General features: G+C 49.0%; 1 protein-coding gene across 1 annotated transcript in view; it reads right to left on the reverse strand.

The window, feature by feature from the left end:
• Positions 1–16,589, reverse strand: part of ADARB1 (adenosine deaminase RNA specific B1) — a 92,308-nt gene extending 75,719 nt beyond the window's left edge. The window contains exon 1 of the mRNA XM_036767069.1: positions 16,509–16,589. Coding sequence (XP_036622964.1) covers positions 16,509–16,578 — 70 coding nt within the window. The 5' untranslated portion in view covers positions 16,579–16,589. The remainder of the gene's footprint in view (positions 1–16,508) is intronic.
• Between the last annotated feature and the right edge of the window lie 4,519 nt (positions 16,590–21,108).

The following is a 21,108-nucleotide window of genomic DNA, read 5'->3' on the forward strand; positions in this document are numbered from 1 at the left end:
TGGATGCTGCCCCATCCCCATTTTATAGCCAAAGAGACTGAGGCAGAGAGAAGGGACTTGCCTGAGCTAGGAGGCACCCAAGGCAGGATCTGAACTCAAGTCTCCCTGACTCCAAGTTCATCATTCTATCTACTAGGACACCAAGCTGCTCATTTTTTCTCAAGAATTTAAGAAGTTTATAAGCTAGGTGCCACAGTGGATAGAGCGCTGGGCCTGGAGTCAAGAAGACTCTTCTTTTTTAGTTCAAATCTGGCCTCAGACACTTCCTAGCTCTGTGACCCTGGACAAGTCACTTAACCCTGCTTGCCTCAGTTTCCTCATCTGTAAAATGAGCTAGAGAAGAAAATGGCAAATCACTGCAATATCTACCAAGAAAACCCCCAATGGAATCATGGAGAGTTACACACGATTAAAAACCACTGAACCACCATAACAACGACCACAAGCTCATCGTCGCAGAGGCAAGCTGTCTTTGAGGGCCAGTGTAGGACAGACTATCATGGTTCTTGCGTAACTCACTCCTTCCACTTGCTAATGAGGTAAACACTTCTGCTTCAGCCAGTCTGTGGAAATCCTTTCTTAAGCATGTCTCAAGTGCACACAGCACCTTGGGAAGAGCAGGAGACACCCAATGCACAAATTCGTCTTTGCTTGACTGTACGTGATTATAACAGGCATTTCTGTTTTTCTTTCTTTTTCACTAGGAATGGGCGAGATGGCAGCTTTTTACTGATTGAAAAATAAAATTTGATTTTAACAAGAAGTTGCCCGAGGATCACAGACTCACACAATGAGGCTGGAAGGGGCTTTATGGTCAATAGGCCCTGAAGTCTATGCTCGGGAATGGGGTTGGGTCCATTAGTGTTCCGCCATGATGGTCTCCATCTCCCTACCCTCAGAACCCTGGACAGCAGCCCTGAGATTGGTGCCCCTGCCTCTCCTCCCCCATAGCTCTCCCATAAAGCTGCCCAAACCATTCTCTATTAGCGCTAAAGTTAAAGGCAGATTCTTGGGGTTGAACAGGGCCCTGGTCCAAGTCTCCACACTTCTGTGGCTTGACCTCCCTTCACATGCCCAACATTCCAGACCTCACCTCCAGCTCCAACCTCCGCATCCTTGTACAGATGGCCCCTCCCCATCTGGAATAAACCCACTCCATCTTCATGCCCACTTCCATCAACCTTCAACACCCTCACAGCGCAGCTCATTAGACCACATAGCCTTGGGCCTGTCTGACTAACTGAACCCGTAATCGATGAGGCATTCCCACTAAAACACATCTGACAGGGGGTCAGACCTTCCACGACCAAGAACCAAGGGGAAAAACAGACCCAGCCAAGCCTCCACCACACTTGAGAAAGCTTCAGGTACTTGATGAGAGCTCTCATCTCTAGCTTTGAGGCAGTGGACAGAGAGTGGGGCCTGAAGTCAGGAAGACCTGAGTTCAAATCTCACCTCAGATGCATAATAGCTGTGTGACCTTGGACCAGTCACCTATCTTCTGTCTGACTCAGTTTCCTCAACTGCAAAATGGGGATAATAACAGACTCTGCCTCACAGGGATGTTGTGAGGATCAAATGGGCTAATATTTGTAAAGCACTTAGTCCAGTGCCTGGCACACAGTAGGCACTCTATAAATGCTATCGTTCTCATCCTACGGGCTAGAAGACATGAACTCAGCTCCATCCCCACCCTGGCTGGCCTCCTCTGGATATTCTCTAGCTCAGACTCTGGGTCGCAGAACTGAGCCCAGTCCTTGAGATGGTGGAGGCCAATGGGCTCTAATGCTCGAGGTCTCAGCAGCTGGCATGGCTGCCGCATCCCCTGTTGACTCACCCTGAACCTGCAGCCCACAGAGGCATCCAGAGGTTCATCCCGTTTCCTAACCTTGCCTCTCCCATGCTGTGTGTAAGAAATAACTTACCTCCCCCCAAGCATCAGGCCTTCTTCCCTACTGATGCTCATGTCCATTGCTTCAGCCCCTGCTCAGGCCTGCAGAGATCTTTCAGGGCCTGACTATAGTCCAGTGTGTCTGTTAGCTGTCTCTCTGAGTCCTGTGGGGTCTGCAAGTCTGCTACGATTGCCCCCTCTGCCTCAGCCATATCAGTGCTGGGAATGGGTGTAGATACTTTGAGTCTGACCACTCAACCGATTCTGAATCTGGCGCCTCTTTCCATCTTCTCAACAAAAAGAGTGGTGGATGTTTCCTTCTCTCAAGACCTTTATTCAAGTCCCACTCAACTATGCCAATAGCACTCCCTGCCCATTCAAAAAGGAGATGAGGTAAGCCTGGCATGACTTGCTAGTATGGAGGGTGCCATGTTGGCTCGTGATCGTTGCTTCTTTCTCTAGAAGTTCATCGGCCCAAGAGCCCTGAACTTAGAGAGATGGGACCCAAGGCTGAACTGCGGCTCAGCTGCCTACTCCCTGTGTGACCCTGGACAAGTCACTTTACTCTGGCCTCAGTTTCTTCATCTGCAAAATGAGATAACATCTAGCCCCATGATTCTTATGACTGAATTCTTTCACAATCTATCTAGAGTTTTTTCAAGAAGTGAAGTTCACCTGACCATCACACACACACACACACACACACACACACACACACACACACACACCACATTCCCAGCAACAACAACTCCTTATTGGCTCTAGGATCCAAAGGTCCTTCATATTTATCTCAACCCTTTCAAAATCTCTATTCTTGTGTGTTTTCTTTTTTTCTTTTTTTTTATTTTTAGTTTACAACACTCGGTTCTACATAATTTTGAGTTCCAGATTTTCTTCCCTCCCTCCTCCCCTCCCTCCCCAAGATGGCATGGAATCCCATATAACTTCCACATATAACTTCGCATTGAATTAATTTACACACTAGTCAAGTTATGGAAAAGAATTGTGATCAATGAAATGAATCATGAGAAAGAAGAAACAGGACCAAAAAAAAAAAACCAACCCAAAAACAAAAACAAAAGAGAGAAAAAGAAAAAAAAGGAGGAAAAAAAAAGGCTAGCATGAAGTGTGCCTCAAGCTGCATTCATACTTCATAGTTCTTTGTTCTTTCTCTGGATGTAGATAGCATTCTCCATTGTGAGTTCTTTGGAGTTGTCTTTGTACCTTATGTTGCTGAGAAGAGCAAAGTCTGTCAGGGTTGGTCCTCACAGAATCCATATATCTGTGGTTGTGTATAATGTTCTCCTGGCTCTGCTCCGCTCACTCAGCATTATGTCGTTCTTGTGTGTTTTCTAATGTATACGATTACTAGTGAAGCACTCTCTTCCTGTCCTGTATAAATCAGTAACTAGACACACATTGGGGGTGTGGGCTCCAATCCCTGAGCTCCTAAGGGCCCTGAGTGGCGAGAGACCCAATGATGCCTGGCCCCAGACCCTGGATCATCCATCTGCGCACCATTCCTGTGCTACCAACAGAAATCAGATGAATAGAGTCATAGCCCTAGAAAGGGCCATGCCACGGTCCCCATCCCAGAGACTCCCCAGAACACACCCATTCCTCTCTGAGTCTTACTCCCTTTGATAGCATGAGAAGAACATTCCCTCTAGATCCTCCCTGCTGGGGTTGTCAGGAGACTGTGCAGGCAGAGCAGAGGCTGGGCCCCAAGGACAGCAGGCTAGATTGCCACTGGGAAATCACCTGGGCTTTCAGTGACCCCAATCTTCCTATGACAGTAAAAGCCCATCTCTCCAATGCTGACATTTTACCAATGATTTTACCAGCGCTGCTGAATGGTAGTGACACCTGGAGGACCATGGCCTACAAACTACTAAAGACAAGTATCACAAGGAGAGAGCAAGGGCATGGGGGAGGTGGGCAGGCATGTGGTGGGCATGAGGAGGAAAAGAATAAACCCCCAAATAATGAGGAACTCCCATGAAACACTAAGAGAATAAAGGATGTCATCAAACTGGTTATGAAAGAAGACGGGCTGGCCAAAGGGATAGCAGGGCAACCAATGCGTCTGGTGGGTGCCCTCAAAATGGCGGGGGTGGGGCAGCAGTCATATTGGGCAAGGGCCTTGAGGGGAAGCTTGGGAAGAACATGAGATGAGATCACACAGGATGGGGAGGCACAAGGAGATGTGATTGCCTTCATTGGAGGGACCTCCTAGACTGGGAAAGTCATGGAGTCTGGGACTGGTTTTGAGTTTACTTCTCCCACTGTACTAAGGAATTCCTCCCTACACACACACACACACACACACACACACACACACACACACACACACACACACTGGAGGCAAGAGAGCCCCACCCTGATCCCAGTTCTGCTCCTGCCTAGCTGCTAGATGTATGACATTGGATAGATCATTTGACCTCTCTAGGCCTAAGTCTCATCACCTCTACTATGAGGGGTGGGCTGAGTGGCCTCTGAAGTCCTAGGCCTCTTTCCCACAACAGCCAAGTCAGCTCAATTCCAAAAATAACCTCATGGCACAGTCAAAGAATTAACTCAACAATCACTGGAGAGCATCCACTCTCTCTTCAGAATTTCCCATTATCACCAAGCTCTTCCTCTAGACGGCAGCTCAAGAGAAAGAACATTTTTGTAAATTCACCCTAAAAAAGCTATTTTAATGCCTTATTTATTTATGTATGCACACATATGTACACACATAATGAAAGCAGAATACTACATCACTGCAAAAAGAAGGCACCATGGAAAGGCACGACATTGACCTAAACAGCCCCATGGTGACAGAGCTGCGTGTCTGGGGGCCCTGCCATGGCTGGGGCTGGGAAGCCCTGGACAGGAATCAGGAAGGATTCCATGGGCCTGCAGAGGGGGCTCCCAGGCCAGAAGCCAGCCTGCACGCTGTCTATCACTCACAATTCAGCTCCTGGTACCCAAAGACCAGTTTATCTTAACCATGAGGCATCAGTTGGAATCTTTGATGCCAAAAGACCTGCAGAAGACGGGCATTTTCAAATTAATGTGTCTGTGGGCAGCTAGGATTACGTGTATATCTAAATTAGCCACAAATCAGACTCCATTAACTCTGAACTTGACTATCCCATCTTGAAAGATGAAGTCACTCTAATAAGTGAAGGATTAGAACATGTAAAGTGACCATTTCAATCAAACATGTCCCTAAGCACGGGGGTGGGGGGGGGAGGAGCAGGGGGATGGGGTGGGGAGAGAGGGAGGGTGAGAGTGGGCAGTTTGTTGAAGGCAGGAGATAGGCCCAGGTAGGCAAGAGCAGCTGCTGGGGGAGCTTACTGAGTTTCCTGAACTGTGACCATAAAAAACAGAAGCCAGTGTATTTAGAGACCTCCCTGCAACACGAGCATCCTACATCAGTCAGAATTGGACAAGGAGCCTTGAACGATGTGACTGAGACAAATGAATGATACTGCCATTAATATCAGAGGCAGCACAGAGTGGGGCGGGGGGTGCCTCACAAGCCTCTCAGAGCCTCAGGCTCCTCTGCCAGGGAAATGAGATCCACTGAGCTCGGCCTCACAGAATGGTAGATTCTGTCTGGGAAATGCGAGGCAGGGAGCTAGGTGAGGGCCAGCCATGATCAGGATCAATATGATTAAATAAGGAGCCACACACTGGCCAAGGTGTTTACCATCTTGAGGGGATGTCCTCCACCAAAGCCAGGTGGACATTGAGGGGATGCTGAGGCCCCTCCTCCAGGAGACCCATGCTCCCTCTGTTCAATTAGGAAAACCTCCAAGGGGCCCAGGGGGAAGGACAGTGCCCACGATTTCACTGGCAGGTGAGAAAAGACCCTCTGCCAACACAGCTGGCATCTTTATCTATGCCACTTTCTTACAGCCTGAAAGAGCTGCTTAGGACACTGAGAAGCAATGCGATTTGCCCAAGGAGTGTCAAAGGCAGGACTCAAACCCAGGTCTGAGTGTGGCTCTGTATCCACCACATCTGCGGTATAGACACTGAGGACAGACAAGGGGATTGTCTTTGAATGATCAGACCTTTTTCCCCCAAAACAACAGCCGTGCTCCTTAGCCCCATCTCCCCTGGGACCTTGTGAGGCTGAGCGCTCACCCAGAGGTCACGGGAGGACTGGTGGACGTGTTGGGGACAAAGTATAGCTGAGGAGGGTTGGAGGCACCATTAGAGGGGCACATCCAGGGAAAGGACTGGGAAGAGCCAAGCATCCCTGACCATGGGCTTCCCTGTGCTGCTGAGTGCCTTTGTCTGGACACTTCAGAACTGAATGTACCATCCCTGCTGCCCGCCACACACCTCCACTCAGCTGCCAAGGTCCTCTTCCGAAAGCCCAGGTTATACCACGTCATGCCGCATCCCCACCAGGATCCAAAAGAAAATGCTCTGTTTGGCTTGGAAAAGCCCTTCCTGACCTGGCCCTCCTCCCTCTGGATCAGTTCATACAAGTCTTTCCAAGTTTCTCCAAAACCACCCTCTTCTTGGTGTCTTGCAGCATGACTAGACTGGCGTTCCTCAGATGCCAAGTCTTTGGTACCATCCAAAGAGCTGCTTTCAATGCATCCTACACACAGAGTTATGTCAATGATTGTCACACCCTTCCTGCCCCTTCTATACTTGTGAAGATGATTTTGGACCCAAGTGTCAAATGGTACATTGACCCCTATCATAGAGCTTTTCATTTTAAAATTATTTCTATCAAGCTAGAACACAAATCTTCCTTAAACACTTTGCTCCCTGTGGCACAGAAGTTTAAAGGGAAGAAACTGCAAGTGATGCCAGAAATCAAGTCTAGCCCTCCCATTTTAAAGATGGGGAAATCAAGGCCCCAAGGGATTAACTCACGGGACCACAGGGCTTAAGTCATCAGATCTAAGCCACACATTGGACAAATGAGTAAACCGATCTGGAAAAAAGAGGTGACATGTCATTAAATTCCTGAGTGTCAGGGCTGGGCTCCAATCCAGTGTCTTCTCATGGGTGTGTGTGTGGGGCAGGGGTGCTCAGGATAGGCCTGGGGCAGGAGCCCCCAGCTTCATTCCAAGGCACCTTCCAGGCCAACTTCCATACGTGTAGTGGAGAAGCCTGCCTAGGGTCAGAGACCTCTCCCCACAAAGCCCTGTTTCCACTTAGTTTAAGGCTCTGCCAGCACCTGACCAGCTCTCCACACAGGAAGCATTTCATGTATGCGATGAGTTAAATGCTCAGGTGCTAGCTTCCTTCAAAGTGTGGCTAAAGTCAGTAGTTATCAAGGACATATTAGTGGCTGCAATTAAATCAGACTTAATGACTCAGAATACTCTTTTAATAGGGACACAGATGGAAGCATGGCACCAGAGGGCTTGCCCAGGCCTGATCCTCCAATGGCCTGGAAGGCAGGTGCTAGAGATAGGATTTCTGACATTCTACAGATGAGAAGACTGAGGCTCAGCGTGGACCAGCGGAGACCCTAACCCAGGCGGGTCCTTACAATCAGGATAAATGCTCGTCTACCCTGACTGAGTTTTTCATCTGCATGGGAACTCCCCGAAGCCCACCTCTAACGTGATGTGGTCAGGGAGTTCATCACCTGAGGCTCAGAAAGGTCACATGCCGGGACCGGGGTCCCAGGGCTGGCAAGCTTTAGCACCAGGATCTGAACCTGGGTCTCCCTGCCTCTGAGGCCAGCACTCATTTGGGACAACTGTGCCTGAAGTCTCACCAGGGCCATGACCAGCCTTCTCTCTACCTAACATCAGCTGCTTCAGTCAATGCAAATGGAAAATTAATTAGTGTAGATTGATAAGAGAGCAGCTGAGGGCCACTTGGATAATTATAGGGGCAGAGAAGCCAGGTCCTAAAGGAAAAGCTGCCAAGGCTTCAGCTTGTTAGTCCGTTTATTGATAGGTGGCCAGCCAGCCTCTGGGACAAGTCCACCGCCTCCAAGTCCAAGCTGGAGAGCACAGACTTCTGGACCTGTGGGGGCCAAAAGAAATTATCCTGTCTGATCCCTGAATCTTTGCTAAGGCCCTGGTCAGATGCAGCTGGGCTAGAAGGCTGAGTCTGACTCCTGAGCCTGTGTAGCTGGCCATGGCATTTATCCTGCTTCGGTCAGTCATGGGGTTCATTTGTAAATGTGCTTGTCTGTGGGCAGTGGTGACCACTTCCACATCTGCATCAGCCTCCAAACCAAATGCAAGGTCTAGATTAAAACCCATGTGCCAGGGAGCATAGCACTGTGGAGAGAGCCAGCCTCAGTCCACAGCCAGACCTTTGGTGCCAGCTCTGTGACCTTGGGTGAATCACTCGGCCTCTCACTGGTCACAGAGTGCTAATGGTCTGCGCCGGTCAAAGAGAGGTGGCCTTCCACATGAGCACAGGGTCTAGCCAACACAAGCACTTCCTGAATGCTTGCTGACTGACTGGCACCATCCATGCACGTGTGTAGATGGATTTTGCCCATAGAAAGAAACACCTGGTTCGGGGCTTAAACAATGACCAAATTCATCTTTAAAAGACTTCTGAGTTTGATGGACAAGCACCTTTTATTTTTAAGCCAAAGAAGATGAGTCTAAAGATGAGCTCTGTGGGCAGAGCTCTGAGGAAGCTCCATCATCCTGGAAAGCAAGTGAGAATCCTCCACTCATGGGAAATGTTGACAGGTGTGCTAAATGCTCCCTATGGAGACCCGGCAAAGCTGACCAGTGCCTGCTCTCAGGGAGGGCCCAAGACAAGGACCCGGTGCTCCAGCAGCAGAAGCTGACGCTGAGACACCTTTTGATGTCAAACCACTCAACAGTATATGAGTGGGAAGAATTCTCTGGCTCCTCAGGAGGCGGGGGCTACCACACCTGCAGAGACCTACCCTCTAGCACCGCCTCCCTGGACCATGGCTTTGGAATCTGGTCCAAAACAGCACGGTGGTCAGCTGGCCACTGCTGCTGCTGGAACACCAGGACCTGTGATTGGCAGGTGCTCATGATGGTGAGGGTGGTGAGGCTGCAGAGAGTGGATTGTATCCATTACAGTGGACAGAAGGAGGTGGGGAGAGATACTGCCCTTCCCTGAACTCTTGGGCTCTGCCCCCACCTGGAGAAGAGGGGAGGTAATGGCAGCTTGATCCACACAGTGCTTGCTGTCTTTCCTGCCCTCCTGTGGGGGGTGGGGCTGGTGCATGACTGTGTCCACCAGGCTGGCTCACCAACTCCATCAGCGGCACTTTCTTATGTGAAGAATGGTGTTACCCTTTCACTCAAAGATTCTGCCACTGGTCACATACCCCAAAGAGGTCAATGACAGCAAACAAGTCCTCTAGACCCCCAAATATTCCCAACAGCCCCTTTTGTGATAGCAAAGAACTGGTAACAAACTAGAGGAGCTGCTGAACAAATTGTAGCATATACATGTGATAGTACTGAATTATAAACATGAAAAATTCAGAGAAGCCTGGGAAGCCTCATATGAACAGATGCAAAGTAAAGGAAACAGAACCATGAAAATTATTCTGGTGTGTGTGTGTATATGTGTGTGTGTGTGTGTGTGTGTGCGCGCGCGCGCGTGTGTGTGTGTGTGTGTGTGTGTGTGTGTGTGTGTGTAATGACTACTGCAATGTCCATGAAAACAAAACAGTGAAAACAAAAGCTGTGCATTTATAATGACCATGGTTGGTCATCCTGGAGAAGAACTGATAGAATGCAGCAAGCTTCCTTCATTGTAGAGGTCAGGGCTATGGGTGTGAACTAGCAGGCATGTTGTCAGACGTGGTTGGGTTCGCTAGTTTTGTTTTCTTTTTCATTTTTAACTTTGTTAAAAGGGATGTCTTGATGGGTAATGGGAGAGATAGATAGACAGATAGATACACAGATGGAGAAAGAGTGACAGAGAGAGAGAGAGAGAGGGAAAGGAATGTTGGGCAAAACCAAAAAGCCTCCATAAAAATAAGATACAATATATTAATGTCTTTAAATTATTTCAGACATTCTAATTGAATTTTAAAAGAAAATGACCTAATTAGTCTTCCCTCACTCTTTTTAACTCACAGAGGTTGTCAGTGTTTTGTACCTGGAAATAAGCTTTTCTCTGTATTTCATAGAATAATTATATCAGAGATTTAGAGCTGAGGGCCATCAAGACCAACCCTCTCATTTTACATATGAGAAAACTGAGGCACAGAGAGGTTAAGTCACTTGCCCAGGGTCCCTTAGCTCTTAAGTGTCTAAGGTAGAATTCCTAATGCCAAATCCTCCCCATCACCACAGTGCTCCTATCTCTTAATAAGCAGAAAGACTGGTCTACTTGCAAATGATCTGGTCTCCACATCTGTACACATAGATGGCCATTCCTTTGAAAATAAAAGGCAGCGCGCATCCATGTTGGCTTTCATATGTGAAGCCATGCATCAGCTGTCTGCAGAGGCAGGCTGGCCTCTGAATGGCCAGCACAGACTCCTCTCTTTATAGACTTAGAGAAAAGGCATTTCCATGGACAAAAAGAAATCATAAATCATGGGAAACGGTCATTATTGATGGATACCTAAACATATAGACATGCTAATGCCCATTTACAAGTGGCAAATGTTCTCCAGTAAGCTTCTTATCTGGGCACTCTTCACAAAACCAGTCCAACTGAGCTAGAATCCTATCTGCCTTGTCTCCAGCTTGTGACCATCCAGCCAGTGATCTCACTACTCCCAGGTTCGCCTATCCCACTTGTACACAGTTTAAAGGCTAACCTAAGCCTAAAGGTGCTCCTTTCTCACTTCCACTCCCCGGCGGCTCTTGAGGGTGCTTCCCAGCTGACCACCATCCTTCCCAAAATGCGGTGCTAGGAGCTGAACATGACACAGCAGATGTCTTAGAGCCAGGGTGGAGCAGGGGTCCGTGGGGCTGCTGCCTCCCCATCCTCAAGCCTCCTGAGACTCTGTTTCCAGGCAGGTGGCTCCCTTTTCTGTAGGCAGAGATTAGTTCTGCTTCCCTACTTTTGATCAAAAAGGCCCTTCCAGGAGTGAGCAACAATTGCCCTCCATAAAAGCCAAGATTAGCAGGACCTGAGATTCTTTATTAAAAGGACATGAGAGAAAATACATGAAGTTTTCATTTGTGTCCCCCTAGATTAGAACTCATGACCAAACAAGGGGCCAAATCAATTTTGTCCCACCAATTAAAGTGTTAATTAGACAGATTCATAGTGCAAATAACACGGTGGAGGAGGAGGGTGAAGAGGAAGAGGAAGAAAAAGGAGGAGGAAGAAGAAGAGGATGAGGATGAGGAGGAGCACAAGGAAGAGGAGAAAGCGATACTGCACCAACAACCAGGTCTTTCTGTTGGCAAGAGGCAGCCATTTTTTGTGCAGATAAGATACTGATTCAAACCATCCTGATCATGATATAGCATTCTCAGTTGAACCAGTTTCTGTGAGCATGTGAAAAAGGGACCATTTCATCAAAATGACTCTACACCTTCAACATCTCCTTCCCCTCTGGCATACATTGTTTCTACCCACTGACCTCAAGCTTCTTGTCCCCTCCATCTGTCCACCCAGGTCATTTTGCCCTCTGCCCCAGACATCTGTCCTGCCACATCTCCAGAATCCATCCCCTTCAACTAGCCCCATCTCCTAGTTCTGGGGGAATCAATCCACCAAGTTTGGAAGCTCTCTCCCTGGGCAAACAGCCCAGCTAGGTGACTGGCTTACCGAGCCCACTCTGCCTGGTCATCCCCAGACTAAACCATACTTCACATCCCACGCACCTGACTTCCCAGGCCAGCTCGGCATCTACTCCACCTCCGCCCTCATCTGCGGCTCTGGAAACACTAACCCTACCAATGCCCTCCCAGCTTCCGGAAGGAGATCAGGCCACTGGCTTGGGCCATGGTTCCACTCATTCTCTCTGTGCTTCACCAGGCCTAAGCACCCTTTTCTGACTGCCACCGGCCTCTGGGTGTGGTCCAACCCAGATTAAAAGCTCCCTGAGGGCACAGACTGTCCCTTTTTGTATCTGCATCCCTCATGCTTAGCCCAGGGCCCAGCAGGCAGTGAAAGCTTAAACAAACACTGGTTCGTTCATCCATCCACCCATCCATTTGTTGTTCATTCAAGTGTCCGCCTTGGAGCTGTAAGGGAGGGGCCTGCCATGGGCTTTTCCTTCTAGTTAAAGAGCCAAGAAAACGATGTAAATAATGATACCAACTTATTGATGTGAGACTTAAGAGCAGCCGCCAGACCTGACTGCAGAGGCCCCTGATTCCAGAGCCCCCCCGATTCCAGAGCTCCAGAGCCCCCCGATTCCAGAGCCCCCCGATTCCAGAGCCCCCCTGATTCCAGAGCCCCCCATTCCAGAGCCCCCCGATTCCAGAGCCCCCCTGATTCCAGAGCCCCCCGATTCCAGAGCCCCCCGATTCCAGAGCCCCCCTGATTCCAGAGCCCCCCGATTCCAGAGCCCCCCTGATTCCTGAGCCTCCCGATTCCAGAGCCCCCCGATTCCAGAGCCCCCCGATTCCAGAGCCCCCCTGATTCCTGAGCCCCCCGATTCCAGAGCCCCCCGATTCCAGAGCCCCCCTGATTCCTGAGCCCCCTGATTCCAGAGCCCCCCGATTCCAGAGCCCCCCGATTCCAGAGCCCCCCTGATTCCAGAGCCCCCCGATTCCAGAGCCCCCCTGATTCCTGAGCCTCCCGATTCCAGAGCCCCCCTGATTCCAGAGCCCCCCGATTCCAGAGCCCCCCGATTCCAGAGCCCCCCGATTCCAGAGCCCCCCGATTCCAGAGCCCCCCGATTCCAGAGCCCCCCAATTCCAGAGCCCCCTGATTCCAGAGCCCCCCTGATTCCTGAGCCTCCTGATTCCAGAAGACCTGATGGAATCAGCTCTCCCCTTCCCTGGAGACAGAAGAGAGACTCAGAGGTCAGAACAAGGCAGGCCTTTTCTGAGGGAGGTGGCCGGGGTTCCAGTTTATTTTGCTTAACTGTGCATATTTGTTACAAAGGCTTTCTTTTTCTTTCTTTAAAGTAGAGGGAGGTGGGAGGGAAAGAAAAGCAATGCCTGCTCATTGAAAAATAACTTAAATTGAAGAAATGACAGCAGTCCCCTTTCTTCTCTTCCCAATGCTGATGCCCTCTTACTCTGGTCCCTGGCCCCCATGGGCTGGGTACAGAAAAAGAAACCCTCAGCCAGAGGTCTGGAGCCAGCACTGACAGTCACACTCGACAATCCTGGTGGACCTGAGCGGGGGGCACAGCAGAATGGCACCTAGCAATGAGTCCACTCAGCTTAAACAGAGCTATCTGGGGGCTCTGACAAGCAGTACACATGTAAATGTGTACACATATATACACACGTGCACACAAACACATGCACAAGCCCAGGAAGCCATGTTGCAATGAGCTCTAGCTGACACATTCCCATTCCCCCGGGGCTCTCTTCCTGTGTTAGTCCAAGCACACTTTTACAGACGACCCCCCCCCCCCCAGTCAGTCTGCTCTAGATGCCCAGAGATGAACACCCAGGGGCATGCTACCCCATGCCTACCTGTCCCAGGACAGCCCCAAAGGGCTCCTGAGCCTGAGCAAGGCCCCTCCAGGCCAGGAAGGGCAGTCAGAGCAGAGCAGTCCTATCAGCACCAGGAAGGCTTCAGGCCAGAGCTCACACCCTGGGCATGCTCATCCATTTAACAGGGAGAAGGAAAGAGGGAGCCTGTTTTTATAATATATGGAACTCCCATTCTACTCTCCTTCCTGCAGCTGGTCCAGTGAGAACAGTCAGAAAGCTCTTCTTCATCCCTTCACCAACCCCTCCAGGTCCTCAGCTGCCCTTCAACCACCCTACAGTTCCAGGCATGTGCCAGCAGAAACACAGTAGGCTCCCTCTCCTGGCTAGGGAGCCAAGGGCTCTTCCAGGAGCCTGAAACAGGCCAAGAGGAAGGTCTTAGCTGAGTCAGGACCTTCACTTGTCTCAGAAGCCACAATAAGCAGCCCATGTTCTGCCAGGCTTGGGACAAGAGGCTCTTCCTCTTCCTTACAGGCACCTGGGAAAATGGCCTTAGAGTCAAGAGACACGCCATACATGGCCTCCTTGTAACAGCCGGGATTCATGGCGCAGGCAAAGCTTGTTCCAAAAAGTACAAGAAATAACTGGAAGAAGGCTTAGTTGTTGAAGGAGCAAAAAGCCTTTAAAGCTTTTTTTAAACCCACCAATCTTAAATAATGGAAAGAAAGCCTGTTTTAACCGTTTATACAGAATTATGTGTTAAAGAAATGTGATTTTATTAATTTCAAATGCAAGTGATATTAGAAACTGCCCTACCCAGGCTCTCATTGATAAAGATAAGCTGAGGCACACTGCTCATTCCCAGAGGGTCACCTGCTACCAACTTGTCCCAGAAGGATTGAAATCCTTCACACAGAAAAAGAAGGGCTAGGCCAGGTGTGTTCATTAAAAGTAAGAGTAAGGAAGTCATCCTTTCTTGAGCTTTGGTCTGGGGCCTAGACCTAGACTTGAATTATTCAGGAAGAAGAACGTTGCTCAGATCTTCAGAGCACAAGCAGCTTCGCTTCCTCTCTGTACTTGGTGAAGACTCAGATCTCAAGTTTTCAAATGAACAATCCGAATCCAGCTTCTTACACTCTGGCTCATACATGTCTGGGGATGGGGGGGGGTGAGTTGCCACATCTGAGGTTCTTTCTTTTAACTAGTTCACTAATTAGAATAAAGTTCTTCTCAATAGCCTGCCTAGATCTACTGAGGGATGATAGGTTTGGTTTAGCTGTGATTCAGCATCCTTCCTTCAATAATCTTCAGAAATAAATTTTGATGATTCTTTCTGGTCCTCAAGAAGACAGACTCTGACAGAAAAATAGGAAAGTGCTTCCCCCCGAGGAATTTTTAAAAGGTAAATGCTAATATTAGTGAAGTAAAAATGCCTTGGACCCGAATAAAAGCAAGCAAACCTACCAGACTAACAACACACATGATTATGATCCAGAAACACTTTCTTCTCTGGATCTTTTCCTATTTGCTCAAGAGTATATTTAGTCCATATCACTTAGGTTATTTTATTGAATAACTAGATGAAAATGGGACTCTACGATCCAATTATAATTCATAAATTATCATTTCTTTTCACCTTTGATTCAGTCTTTGCATCATCCTCCCCCCCATTTGACCTAAAAATATCCTAATATTTATTAGTTGAGGTATGAAAGAAAGACCTATAAACATTCTAATTTTCCAGTGTAAGACCAAGAGACAAAGGAGATGTGCCACCTGCTCTGAGGTTCAGAGTGAGCCCAAGAAGCAGCCTCCCCTGCCTGATTCTAACCATGGGGCTGGCTGGCTGGCTGCCTGCCTGCCTGCCTGCCTGCCTGCCTGCCTGCCTGCCTATGGGGAAAGACTCTGGGGCCACCAGCTGTGATCCCATAAGGACTTTTTTTCTCAGCACAAGAGATTCGGTATCAGTGAACATCTAGTTCAAGGATTACCTCCTAGCCTTTTCTATATGAGCCCCAGGACAGTTGAAGGCAGGAGGACCTTCAGGCAGGATACTTCCTAGATGAGGAGTCTCACTCCTTTAGTCAGTTACAAGCCTCCCACCCCCACCCCAGCACTGACAAACTGGGCCTGAATTCTCTTGAGTGGACCCCGCAGCTCGGCAAAGCATAAGCCCCTAGAACAGTGGAACTGGAAAAGAGGGGTCGGATGAAGATGGAAGAACATGGGGACACCTTTCAATCAGTCCCAAGTCCTTTCTGAACAGCTGTGGTTTCCATCTCACTGGGCAAAGGCATCTCCATGAATGAGTACACAGTGCAAGGAGACGACTAACAGCCAGCAGCATTGGAAGCCATAACCAATTAGCCTTTATTTAGGTCGGATAATGTGTCACTTGATGCTATCCTGGGCGATCTCTGAGGACGGACCTGAAGCCCCCACAAACGCTTTGAGTGCCTTTGGTGGAAAACCCACCGAAAGCCTGCTGGGCCAGAGAAACTCAGAAGTGGGAGGGGGCCGGTGACCGCTTGTCTCACAACTCTGCAAACACGGAGGTGCGGGCTCTCCCAATGTGGCCACGGTCCCTGCCCTGGCCATCTACGAGGCACTCGACAAGTTAGAAACCGGGACAATGAACAAGACAGAGAGGCCGCAGTGAGAGCCACTCTCTGGGTCAGTTTAGGGGGAGACAATACACCCTGAAACACACGAACTCACACCTCTCACACACATACATTCACACACATACACACAAACTCACCCACTCACATACTCACATACACTCATCACCAAACAGTTACAAAGCTACTAACTTCTGGAGTTTGGAAATGGGTTTTCTAGCTACAAACGCTGAAGCTTTGAGCGGGGCACAGAATCTGGGCAGTTAACAGTGTCCCCCAGAGGCTGTTTGGCCCCTTTACTGAGATGCTAATGGAAAAGGGCTCGGCAAAAAGCAAGCCGCCAGGTGCCCGACCTCGGGCAAGTCTTGGGGCCACCGCGATTCCAGCTCCGCGGGTAAGCTCGGCGAGCTGGGGAGGGGGGCAGGGAGGGACCCCCAGCACTGTGCGCCGGTAGGCAGGCAGGCAGGCATGCACCCCGGCAGGCACCCTTACTACCTCTCCTCTCCGAACGTTTCCTGCGCCTCCGCTTACAACGCCGCTTGCCAATGCTGGACAGGGTCCCCATGGTCAAAGTCCCAGAAAGCAGGGAGGCCATGGCCACGACAGGCTGCCAGGAGCAGCTGGGCATCCCTCCCTCTAGGCTCCGGACCTCCGGGCAGTGTCCGGACGCATGCTGGGCTGCTGAGCACAGTGAAGCGGGGCCGGCCTCCCGGGCTCCCCACAGTGGCTGCAGCTGCTCCGCTCCGCTCCAGGTTCATTCATCAAACTGCAAGCCCAGCGAACTCCGCAGAGCCAGACGAGCCAGGCGAGGCAGCCTGCGCCCCGGCCCCAGAGGCGGGCTGGCGCATGTGATCGTTAACCCTTCCCCACACTCGCTGCCTGGGACCAGGAGCTTCAAACTGCAGAATGCCAAAGCGCTCGCTGGCAGGCCCGCCCAGCAGCTCGGGCCCCCAGAGCCCCTCTGAAAAGTGTCAGCGAGAAAGGGAAGCGACAGAAAGAAATCCCAGGCCGAGGGTGGCGAGTTTGGCAGAGGGCAGAGGGGCAGTCAAGCTGTATCTATGCTAGGAGGGAAAGGAAAGCGAAGCCTTGAGGAGCGCCCTTGTTCATTCCCCAATTAGGATGAGGCCGAGGGGGCCGTGGGCACAGGGTACAGAGGGCCAGTTGCCGGCGGCAGGAAGTTCTCTTCTCTTGTTTTGGCACCCACCATAACGCCTGGCGCACAGCTGGTGCTTAATAAATGCCTACCGCTGGATGGCATTGAGAAACGTACATACTTCACACAATTTACTGCTGCGTTCAAGATTTCTTCCTTTTTTGTTTCTTCTGTACTGTGGCTTTAAAAAGACGATTCCTACTCAAACAAACTCCAGCTTTCCTGGCTCAAGCCCAGGTCCATCCCGGGGCGGGAAGGGGGGAGGGGCGTGGTATCGGACCAGCGGCCCAGGGGCGGAGCTCTGGGCCTAGTCAACGCAAAGGTCAAGGACCACCTGCTAAACCTCCGTGAACTGGAGAAAGCGCTCAGGGCTGAAGAGTCACAGCCGGTGCCAGCTCCTCAGTCACCACCCTCTGGGGGCACAGCTTCAGGGGCTGACCTTTCCTTCTAATAAGACTGCTTACGGGTTTGGGATAGAAGATTGTCACAAGAGGCAGTGCGGCCAGCCTCAGAGACAGGAAGACCAGAGTTCGAGTCTCACCCTCTAACACCCACTGGCCACGAGCCTGGGATAGTCCCTTCAGCTCTCTGGGCTCCAGGCCGAGGCGGCAGAGCAGGTGTTCACCATCTGCAGCCGAGGAAGGAGCTTCCACCCTCCCCATACACACCCCCAAGGAGTTTAGTTTGGCATGCTGCAGATAGAAAAATATCTGTTGACAGACTGACTGACACTGGTGAAATCACAGGTCAGGATCCCTCCTCCTCTCGCTCCTGCTGTGACTCACTTGCCCATACCCGGCCAACCTCTCACCCTCTGCTTGCTACCCCAGGGTAGCGGCCTCCCACAGCTACTCAGCTCCTACTGCCTACAAGGGCAAGTCCAAACATCTCTGCCTGGCATGAGGATTATCTTGTACCCCGAGTCCCCAAACTACCTGTGAAAACTCCTGGGACCCCAGTCTCACTTCGTCTCCTCTTGGAGGTTAGGAGGATACTAACCCACAGACCACTGTCCCAGCACCTCCCCCACCCCTCACACCACTTAAGCTGAGAGGGCAGAGTTCCCTTGCAGCCTGGTCCCTCCCCAAAGTAGACCCCTCACTCAATTTGAACCCAAACTATATTGCCACCTACTAAAAACATCATGAATTTTAGTAGCTATCCAACCAAAAAGACAGACTGCTATTTTCTGGTGACATATCAGGTCATTCTTTCTCAGTCTGAGGTAACAAGCAGTAATAACTGATAACTGACACCCACCTAAGCTGTGGGGGGGGGGGATGGGGATTGGTGCTGCAGCACTGTGAGATGGTCTTCAACCCTCCCCACAACTGGTAGCCTGGTTCCAAATAGGCTTCATTTCCCAAACACCTCCTTTGTAGCCATTGACCTTGGCCACCACATGCCATCCAAACCATCAGAGAGCCTCCATCTCAGCTGCAGTCTCCAAGCCTCCACCAGGTGCAGGAGTGGCTCCTTGCCCATCTGATCTGGTGACTGAACCTCCTATGGTCTTGAGGCAGTAGGTCCATCTGTGCAGACTGGATCCAGACAGAAATTCCTCTGGGTCTCCAAGGTGGTAACCATCAGGAGTCTGTGGGTATCATTTCCCAAGATCACAACCTTCCCAGACTTTTGCCACATTAACCTAGACCTTCTGCTTCTGCTCCCTTTTCACTCCTTCCTTCCAAGGTCACAAGACCAGCCTGATTGTTATCCACTCTTACAACATTCCCCAGCATATCCTTTTTCTGCTGGCTAGTTGTAGATTTTAGTATTGAGCTGGCCAATCAGTAGTTGGGCCACCTCTTTGCTTGGCAAAGCTCTGATTTTTCTAGGGCAGAGACTTCTCCTGCGAGAACAGAGTGTTCTTGTAGGAGAAGCCTCTCCTGGGCTCCATCACTGACCCAAGGTCAAAGTACAAGGGCATTAGGGAGGGTAGTCAATTAGAGGACCTCCAGGTCAGAGATCTCTGGCACTATCCAAAGCACTGGCCAACCCTTGGCCTGTGAAGCAAAAGAAGAGCAGAGAATGGGCAGGAGAAGTTTGAAATTTAGTCTTCATCTCATCAAGACCTCCAGATTCGCCACACCTCCTCATGGTCCCAGTTCATAATACGTGCCCTAGACACCCTTTCTTCCCTCACAGTCTTGGCCTTACCAATAGCCAAGTCAACTAGAAAGGCTATCCTCTGCCCTTGAGTCCTGCACTCCCTTGGTCTATCACCTTCCCCTTACCCAATCCAAACCCTGGATGAACACCTACCAGCCAACTCCTCTGAGCACCTCTTTCCCACCTTAATTCCCTCTTCCCTCTCCCCCCTCCCCACAGTTATGTGATGAGCTTGCAACACATTCATACTAACCTACTCTCACCTGGCTCACTACTGCACGAGCAGCCTTTTCCCTGCCCTATTCCTCCTTACAATACCAACAAATTAATAATAGCAAAACACACAGAAAAGGAGATTGTGAAAAATTCAAAGACAAACCAAACTGACAAATAGATAATCTGATAATAGCAATTAAGTGCATAGGCAAGTACAAAACCAACAGGTAAAATCAAAACTGAAAGGGCAATTCATAATGAATAGGGAGGAAAGAAAGAAAATTATCAGAAATTCCTATACTAAATTATATGTCAACATACTCCAAAACCAAAATGAAATGGATGGATATCTACAAAGGATGGAATACCAAGTGGCGTTAGGTAGCGCCATAGTGGACAGAGTGCCTGGCCTGGAGTCAGGAAGACTCATCTTCATGAGTTCAAATCCAGCCTCAGACACTCACAACCTGTGTGACCCTGTTCAAGTCACTTAACCCTGTTTGCCTCAGTTTCCTCATTTGTAAAATGAGCTAGAGAAGGAAATGGCAAACCACTCCAGTGTTTGTGTCAAGAAAATCCTGAATGTGGTCACAAGGAGTTGGGAACAACTGAACAACAACAACATGGAATATTAAAATCTGCAAAACAAGAACTAGATAATCTAAATAAAATCATCCCAAGAAAGAAACTTTGCAAGACATAAATGAACTACCATGAAAACAAATTCCAGATCCAGATGAATTTACAAAAGATTTCCATCAAACGTTGAAAAAATAGAAACATCTCTATGCTGCATAACTTGCTTCCAAGAATAGAGGTGGAAGACAATCTACCAAACTCTTTCTCAGACAAACATGACCCTGATTTTCAAATCAGAGAGGGATAAAGCAGAAAAAGAAAATTATAGATCAGTACTACTCATGAACATTGGTGGTAAAATACAAATGAAAATAGTGACAGATTGAAGCAATGTAAATTATCATTACAATCATATCGGATTTAAAGTAGGAATGCAATAGTATTTCAACATTAGGGAAACAATGAGCGTAATAATTTATATTAATAATAAAAGCAAAAATATGGCTATATCAATAGATGCACAGAATATTTGGTAAAAAAATAAAGCATTCATTTCCATTAAAATGCTATAGCAGCACACAAATGAAAGGACCTTTCTTTGAAATGATTTGTAAAATATGGTATCAATTAAACCAAGAGTAAGCACTGTTTATAACAGAGGAAACCTTCTCCAAACCTTCTCAGGAGGGCAGCAAAGGATACCCATTGTCATTATTATTATTTAACATATATTAGAAATGTTAGCCATAGCAATAAAAAAGAAATTAAGGTAATAAGCAAGAATAAAGAGGCAAAATTATCTCTATTGATCAATCAACAAGCATGAATTAAGCTCCAACTCTATGCCAAGATTTGTGAGGTGCTGGAAGCACTACATGATTTAACATCAGATAATCAGTTTTTAAAATTAACCAAAATAATTACTTCAGCAAGATCACACACACCTATCTTTCTAGACATTCCATATTATTCTCCTTCAGAAGTGGAATATTTCACCCAAACAGGCCCTTCCTCTGCACACCCTCACAGTGGAAC

This window comes from Trichosurus vulpecula, chromosome 7, assembly GCF_011100635.1.
Source record: "Trichosurus vulpecula isolate mTriVul1 chromosome 7, mTriVul1.pri, whole genome shotgun sequence".
NCBI lineage: Eukaryota > Metazoa > Chordata > Mammalia > Diprotodontia > Phalangeridae > Trichosurus > Trichosurus vulpecula.